Source organism: Thalassophryne amazonica, chromosome 1 (genome assembly GCF_902500255.1).
Source record: "Thalassophryne amazonica chromosome 1, fThaAma1.1, whole genome shotgun sequence".
Taxonomy (NCBI): Eukaryota; Metazoa; Chordata; class Actinopteri; order Batrachoidiformes; family Batrachoididae; genus Thalassophryne; species Thalassophryne amazonica.
The window spans coordinates 169,660,664-169,669,671 of record NC_047103.1 but is presented as its reverse complement, the minus strand read 5'-3'; the positions used below and the strand labels follow the sequence as shown (position 1 = coordinate 169,669,671).

The 9,008-nt window shown below is 43.5% G+C and overlaps 1 protein-coding gene across 1 annotated transcript in view; it reads left to right on the top strand.

Annotated features, from left to right (window-relative positions):
* LOC117519352 (serine/arginine repetitive matrix protein 2-like) overlaps positions 1 to 1,391 on the top strand; it is a 27,849-nt gene extending 26,458 nt beyond the window's left edge. The window contains exon 5 of the mRNA XM_034180736.1: positions 1,229 to 1,391. Coding sequence (XP_034036627.1) covers positions 1,229 to 1,391 — 163 coding nt within the window. The remainder of the gene's footprint in view (positions 1 to 1,228) is intronic.
* The last annotated feature ends 7,617 nt before the right edge of the window (positions 1,392 to 9,008 follow it).

Here is a 9,008-nt window from a genome sequence, read left to right as displayed (position 1 = left end):
GAGAGAGAGAGAAAGCATGAGCAAGAGAGAGCAAAAACGGAGAGAAAGACAGTTAGCATGTTTAGCCTTGTTAGCATCAGAGTGTTTCTGTTAACTGTTCACACAACAAATCAAAGTCCAATTTTGTTCCACTCGATCTCTCGCCCAAAATTAACGGCAGCTCTGAGCCCCAGCACTCATCACCAATGCTCTTATAGTTTAAAGTACTTCAAGAGCTCATAGCTCTTTTGCACCGCGACGCTAACAGAGACGTGCTGTTAGCATCACGGTGGAGAAGAGCTCACGTGGCATCGATGACTCTGGGCTCCACTACGTCACAAAGAAATACATTTCAACTGAAATAAATGAAGATTTTGTTGTAAATCTGTGCTTCCTCTCAAATGCAGACAAACAAACTGAAGCGTTCTTCAACTGAACTGATCAAACTTGAAAATGCACAATCATATAGTCAGAGGTGCACATAACTGGTACTCATGGTGCCCATGTGTGCTAAACATCACTGCTGCACAGCAGACAGAAGGAAACACTTTTCCTACAATCTGTCACTGCTTTCCTCCTATGAAGTGCTTCCTTTGTGTTTTCTGCTGCGCATCATTTATTTTTAGCACGCACAAGCACCATGAGTACCAGTTATGTGCATGCCTGCATATCGTCACACCTTTGACCTCCGACCCCTCCAACCAGACTTTGACTCACTATTTAAAAAAAGTGGGGAAAAATTCAAAAATGTTAATTTCCTAACTGGGACTGCAGCTGCTGATGATCTACACTTTCATTTCCCCTCTCGCCTCCTTGAAAAATATACACAGGCTTGTTTTGTATGCAAACGCCCCCCTTGCTGCCCCCCCCCCACTCCACCTCCTTTCTTGCTCAAGGAAATTTTATTTGTACGCCGTCTTTCCTGCTAATGCAACAAATGAGAAATGGCGATCCAGGCCTCGGGAAATGCTCGAGCCCGGCAACTGGCGCTGCGATGTTTGAGCATAAGCCTGTGCTTTAAAAAAGCGTGTTGATTCTCCACACTCCAATATTGACCGTCTCTGTTTGATGTATGCATGCCCCTCCACCCCCCCAACAATAAACACATACACAACCCCCCACTGCCACCAAACCCAATGTTTGGGCTTAACTTGTTAGTTCTGCTTCTGGAAGAGCCACTGATGCCCCGAGATATTAAATCCATCCACTGTTACGACTGACAGTGACAGTTTGGATGTGCTCCTGACAGGAGAAGGCGGCACCGCAGTGCTGCAGAGCACAGACGCCAGGCCTGGAACCAGGTCCTGGTTGGCAGCAGCCGGTGCAGCCCCACCTGCCTTCAGGAGGTGGAAATGGACCAAAGGGAGGATGAGGAGGAGAATGTCTGCCAGTCTGCACCAACTTTTGCATGAAGAGAAACCATCACGTTGCTCCCTCGTATAGTCTGCTATAACTCGTCTGACCATCCACACGATCCCCCAGAATACATTCAGGTCATCTACGTGAAATGTGGAGCAACACTCGGTTTTATCAAGAGGAAGAACCTTTAAGGTGTAGATCAGGATCCAGGATTCTGGGTCAGAGTAAGAAGGAGCATTTTGATCAGTTTCTCCACAAGTAATCCACTGATCTTGATGAAACCTGCCACTCTTGGATTGGGGGGGGTGTTAAAGTTCAAGTTATTTGTAGAAACAGGCCAACAAACATGCAGTAATTTTATCAGCAGGATCTGAAGAAAAATTGGTTCACTGTCCATTATTGAAAAATACAGACTTCTGTGAAGCTCGACCCTCTGACACTGGACTGTCATCACCTGGTCTGACTTGGACAATGATCGGTTACGTAGGGACTATCGGCTGTGACACTACAGCCACGTGGTGTATTTACACAAGCTTGACCCGGCACACTGGAGCCACATTACTGAGGACCCCAGTGAGTCGACCAGGACAAGGACACTCCTGGCTGCAGCAGATGGTTGCTTTCAGGAGACACGGATGGACCGCAGGTTTGCCTCCACGGCTGCCAGTTCCATCATGTGGTGGAAGCAGCACCATACATCACGAGCAGATGTTCTCCAGCCAGCCGGGGCAGAGGGACCCTGACCCTCTTAACAGGGAGCCAGGGTGTGAGTTTAGTCTGCAGCGCTGGGAAGCGGTGAAGTCCATGCCTTGCTTCAGAGCTTGTGGACTGTGAGCCACCTTTGCCTTTGAGACATTTCAAACTAACCCTGAGCTGACTGCAGTGGTTGGAAACGCTGAGTGATGCAAGCAGCTGTTGGTTTCCAGAGGACTCCAGCACAGACTGGAAATTCCAGATCCAAATCCACGTTTATTACTCAGTGATGTCATGCCCTTTGGAACTCTCTCTTCAAATCAGTCGAGCCAGTACCATCCTGACAGCTCCACCTCACAGACTCCGATACAGAGGACTGAGACCACAGCGATGGATTCCCAGATGTGAAGCAACAACTACTGACACCAAACATGGCTACACTGACGTGGTGCGTTTGAGTACCGCTGGGACATATCAAAGCACGTTAAGTGCTGCTGATGCTAAATATGGTTAGCGCTAACAGTAAACACTAAACATGTCATCATATTGTCCAGCAGTACAGTAATCTATCTGTTAACTGCTGAAAAACTTTAATGGTTCACTCTTTTGGCTCCCTTCACGTAAAGAAAAAATTACACAAAAAATAATGTATTTATTTGTCCTGTCAGGTTATATATACTTTGTCTGCTCTCAATCTGTTCTTTTCGTCTCCATTTCTGTTGGGTCATTTAATTCTTCAGCTGACTGGCTGTTTATCTGTTAGCGCTCGTCTTCGCGCACTGACAGCTGTGAATTCAGAAGGAATCTGATGGTTTGACTCACTCAGCACATTTGGTCATTAAACACTCAATAAACAGACATTTTTATCCAGCTGTCATTCACATGGTTCCAATCTTCATTTTCTTTAAAGACTAATTTAAGGCTGTAGCCTTTTTGGATTTTCTTTTTTGTTAACATTTAAATAATTTCTTTGACACCTTTATAATTATCTTCTTTAATATTTAACTACAAGTATTCACAATTTTAAATCATCAATGGGAACATCATCTGGAAAGAGTTCAGGATACAGTGGGAAAAAAAAGTCTCTTGATTTCCTGTTAGAGGTTCAAAAACGCTGCCGTCATACAGTCATGGAAACAGAAAACCACTGTTAGAAGGAACTCTGGACTCTGAACATGTTTCACACGAAAATCTGGCTGAACAGGTGGATAACACTGACGCCTGTCTGCTGTGAAAATATTGTAAGTCACTGTTCAAGGCTTCGAACTGGTTCACAAAAAACCCCACTGATACCTCGTTAGGAACAAGATTTAAACCATACACTAGATATATATTTTTTAAATATTTTAAAATAGAAATCCTTTGGACTTTTAGAAACAACTCTGTTTCCTGTAACATAAAAAATAAAACCAGGGTCAGTAGGGTTTTTTTTGTTTGTTTTTGTGGTCCGTGTCCTGGTGCAAGTGGCGTCTTAGACGTGATTTCATTTGATTACTATTTAAATATTTTGGGATCCATAGACTGCATGTTAATCATTTGTAGTAAGAGTTATTAAATGGGCCAAAGTCAAATTTAATCATCTTTCTTGCGGTGGCATTTACACAGACAGTTCACAGCCGACTCTGACGTCTCATGATATCGTTGAACTGGGTTGATGTAGCAGTAACGGAGCTCAGCTCTAACTTGTACATTTTTGTATGAACATCGAAGACTTTAAGGATGTTGAAAAATTTTCCAGGACCACGGCTTCATTACCGACTGTCGTTGACTTAGCATCTGCGGAGTCTGGCAGACCTGGTCCCCGGTAAACAACTTTTAACATTTGAGTAGTAAGATGTGACCAAAACAATCAGACTAAAGTTCTTGTCCTTCTGGTTGGACACTGGTTTCATCCTGGATTGTCTTGGGCTGCTGAGGTTGGTGGCTTAGCTGAGATGGTACTTCTCTGGGTCCGACTGCACTGTGAAGTGGATTATAAAACCCTGTGTTTGGATTGACTCTGGGGAAAGCTCCAGTGCCTGCAGGGAAAGTCCTGCTGGCAGCTTTGAAAGACCACAAGCCGGGATCCTTTCAAGACCAGTTATGATCTTGGGTGGTATTGCTCTAGCTTACCTTGGGTTGTTTCCCAGTAGTGATGTCCCTTGTCAATTTTAGGGGGTGGGGGTGCCCTGTGTGCCTGTACCAGTAACAGCTCAAGGCCTCTGCGGGAGGCACAGGGCTGCTGAAGATGGTGGGTGAGCTGAGATGATTCTCCTCTGGGTCCCACTGCACCGTGAGGTGGATCTGATGTTTACTCTGGTGAGAATCCTGTTTAGCCGTCTCATTTTCAGTAACCTGAGAAAATATCAAGTAAATTCTCCTTTTCCAAGCAAACACATGAACAGCATCTTTCTGCTCTTCATCACTGAAGAGAACAAGCAGCCAAAAATCAAAACGCATTCATAAGCAGAGGAGGAGTAGCGGCAGTGTCACCGACACTAAAATAAATTTAACAAAGCAAACGCTGCATCTCGCACGCAAAAGACAAAGTGAAAAAACGCGGCGCCGAGCTTCCAGTGGATCTCCGATGGGACGCAAATATCAACACGACAGATAGGTATCGTCTTCAGATGGAAGCTAATCCCCGCTGAGAGCTGCTGCAAAACTTTCCTCACCAGGAAAACACTCTTGTTTACCAAAGTGGCTGAACAGTGTAAAGCTAATTACTGTGAAGGAGGTCAGAAATCTGCCACTGTGTAAAGAGTAATCAAAGGGAATAGTTAATGGCACATTTTTGCCTCATTAAGCCACGGTGTGTCTCTGTCTGCTTTGCCATCACCTGACGACAGCGTGCGCCGCGCGGCTCACATTGGCGTTTCTATGAATAGATGACTTGTGGCCTGCAGATGACAGGAAGAGAGCTCCGTCATGAGGAATGTCTTTGTTATTTTCCATCCTGAGAGGAAATGAATTTCTTGTGATTTTTCAGAACTGCAGCCCACGGGTGCAGAAACAGACGAAGGCTTGACCACTAACGTGTAATCGTCTTATGATGCAACGTCTCTCAAATCTGATGACAAATTGAACAAGTTCTTGTTGCTACAAGTATTTCCTGCTGGAGTTAAGAAACTGTACACACCTCAGTCTGCTAACATTCCCTCAGATTCCTGCTTTGAGAAGAAACACCTGTCTAAATTTAAGTATCAATTAAAATAATTAAACTGATGCTTATCTATTTAGGTGTCATATAAAACAAATAATGAATGTTTTCTATTTGTACAATGGAAAATAATATTTTCATTGACTGAAAGATGGAACGTATCATTCACTCAGACTCCTGCTACAAGAAGAAACCCGTCTCTAAATTTAAGTAAAATACAAATAAAATAAATAGAATGACTATTTAGATGTCATATAAAACAAATAATGAATGTTTTCCTATTCGAGCAATGGAAAGGATATTTTCAGTCATTGATATATTTGTACCAAGGCAGTCATGAACATTCATTATATGTAAATCCAAATATATTTGCAGATGATCAAGTAGAAAAGAGTGTTTGATTTTTTTAAATGGTAAAATAACATAACTGTGGCCTTTGACCTTCAAATGTTGGCCTAAACAGTCCTGATCTGTATAAATATACCAAAACAAACAATGTGATATGTTTACGTAATTATGTGAACAAATTAGTGTGGAAACGTAGCACCCAATGACCTTTACGTTTTTAAAAACGAGGCGTACAACCTTCAGCGTTTTTATACACAGAAGGTTGTTTGTATGGTGTATCATTTTGGATCGTGATTATTGCTGTTCGTTTGTCTCAGCTCTAACTTAGAAAATCAACTTGATAATGTGACGAGCGCTTTATGTTTTGATGCTTGAGCTCAAACTGGCCGGATGACGATGGGCTCATTTTTAAAAACTTTAAGATGGCTCAAGCATCTTCTTTCTCTGTTTCTGAACTGTCTTCACGAAGTCCAAGAATGTATCGTGGTCATGGTTTGATCTTCCTGCTGGAAAGTGATGAAGAAGTCCATCGGTGTGCTTTGAACACAACGTCCATGCGAAAAACTTCTCAACATGTTTTGATCCACGGAGCCAAATCTGTAGCCGTATGCTGGTGCAGAGCAGGTTTTCTATGGGCGCAGTGAGCAGTTTCAGGCTGTTCTACTGGAAATCAGTGCAGCAGAAACTGCTGCTAAACCAAGCGTGAACATTTTGACGCCATTCGTTACGCTTTCTAAATATTCACAATTGAGTTGTTTTTCTTTTCTTTCCCGACAGTCATTTCTTTCTTGATGCACTTTTGACATCTGTTCATTGTAAAAGGAGCAGGGAGGTAGAAAGACCATTAGCATGATAATACGACAAGTCCACCCGGTAAAGAGACCATGTGGTCTATGAAAGGACGCTCGGTTCCGCCAGCTCGTATTGGTGTAGTCTGGTTTGGCTGCCGATCCTCTTGTTCTTGGAACTGGTATCAAATGGCACATGAACACTATAATCGGAGCAATTTTCCAAGCATCTTCAACTTCCACCGCACAGAAATGGATCCAGGAGTGCTGCAACAAAACCTGGGCCTTATGTCAACTTCTGATTCCAAACGTTAATGATCTAGATCAAAAGGAACTTCACACAACATTCACTTTTGTGCTTTCAAACGCAGACTTTGAAGGTTGAATAGATGCCCAGAAGAGGTTTTGATGAAACAGGTATGTGGGATGGTTTAACATATTGAAGACGCTAATTACGAGCGAGCGCTCTGTGCTGTGCAGCGCTGGATGTGGATGTGGCGGAAAAGCCGCTGGGCACAGGCAGAAAGTCCTTTTGGATTCTACAAACAATTGAGATTAATTCAGATGAAATTAATGTCATTTTCATTAATGGCCGAGAAGATTTTTTTTCAGTCCTGATGAAAAATCTGACATGAAATAACTTCAAGGAGAAGAACGGCGGCCAAAGCATGTTAATGCAGTCTGACTGTTTAAACCTGACTTAACAAAACCTGGCTTTTGTTGTGCTTCTGTGCATGACTGCTCGTGCTAATTAAGGGTACTTTACTCAGATATGTTAAATTATAGGTGGGATCAACAATTAATACGGGAAAAATTATGAAAGAAAGCAAAATGAAAATCTCAAAATCTTTCACTGTGAAATACATTTGACATATTTCTGTTTTTGTTATTTACTAGCTGATTTCCCGCTGCAGGACAGGTGCCACTCAGAGACTGACATGAAAACTTCATCCTCACCAAGAAAGCTATCACCTCCCACCCATCACAGATTCCACAGAACTCTTAGGGCGTGGCTAACGCTGCCTCAACAAGAGACAGCTGCTGCTACTACTACGACCACTACTATGCTACTGTTACTTGAAAAAAAAAAATCAAGAGGTAAAAAGTTCAAAGGAAAAAGAAGAGAACAGAAAAATATGATGACAACCTTTTAGCACATTTGCTGATGATGATGCAGCAGATAAGATCCATTCACAACTACTACTGCTGCTAATGTGCTCAATAGCCTATGTCACTCCCTGTATGTCAAAATATGTGCGTGCAAAGTTCGGCTCAACTCCGATGTACCGTTTGGTCAGGAGAGGGACGGACACACACACCCTAATCTCTCAGTATATAGAGATAAAGTATAGTTTGGTCAACACATTTAAACTTAATTGCTTTTCTAGCAATCACAGGTTGGAACGAGAAAGTACCAAAATGTTCTCGAGAACGTTGGTTTCTCATAACGCAAGATGATGTTGAACCACGTCCTCCTTTCTCTGGGTCAGACTGAAAACCTCTCAGTCGGCCTTTGTAAGACTCCTCAAAGATGACCACAAAGGATTCAGTCCAACATGAACTCCAGATGAAACGGGTCTGGAGCAGATTTCACCGGCAGACTGTTTGTGACGTTGATGAATAGTTTTTTAGAACCTGAACGTGAAGCCACCGTAAACCTTTTGTGTCATCTTGCTGTTAGCCTACAGATCTGTGTGGAATCAGTGGATCCTCTGATGGCAGCACTTGAGAAGCTGAGTGAGGAATCAGAGTCTTAGTTTGAGACCGTCCTGGACCAAGGCTAAGATCCAGACATTCAATAACTTCCTGGACTTGGCCATCAGCAGAGTAAAGTATCTCCTAAAAGACAAATTCCATAAAAAAGTCTACCTTCAGTGGGTTCTTCTCTTCATTTTGATAATTCCGTCACATTCTGTGAAGATCACAGAAGATGTCCTCAAATTCCGATAAAGTCTAAAACGTCATGAGCTCTTCCTCTTAATATGACTGATCAGTTTAGAAAGCTGTGTGTTGATATATAAGTTGAACCAATGGGATGAGCTCCAGTGGGACAGCCACGTTACTGACTGGACAGGAGGCGTCTGTCTTTCCTGCCATGAATGAGTGGTGTACTCTGTCTGACCTTTGACCTTTGCTGTACTCTTTCTTCTGGTGCTGCAGATGAAGCTGATTATTCGTAGGTGAGCCCCTCCTCCGACTCCCCGTGGGGTTTGACTTTGGATTCGCACGATTCCTCTGCTGTGATGTGGACCGAGAACACTTTTGACACATTTCTCCAAACGTACTTCTAATTTGTTCCTCAGGCGCTGCTTATGACGCCAGCTGACACTGAGGTCTGACAACATGACTTCTTTCCTCCTCTGGCCAAAGCTGCCGCACCGCAGCCTCGCCCACCTCCAGACCGGAGAATCAGGGTGTCTTTCCACAGTGACCCCCCCAATTTGGGACTTCGCTTTGAATTAACACCACCGCCGTCCAACTCTTAAGGCATCGCCGCTGACAGCTGCGGCGCTCGCACACACCAGGTGCTTGCGTCGACGCCGAGGTGCCTATGACACCTACCTGTTTTTGAACTCCAACCTGTCAAGGGAGCCAGATTTAATTAATGTAATGATCAAAGCAGGAAGCGCCAGTTTAGCCCTGAGGTAGCAATCCCAGTGAGCCGCACACTCGTTTGCTAATTATTTAGCATTAAGGTAGAC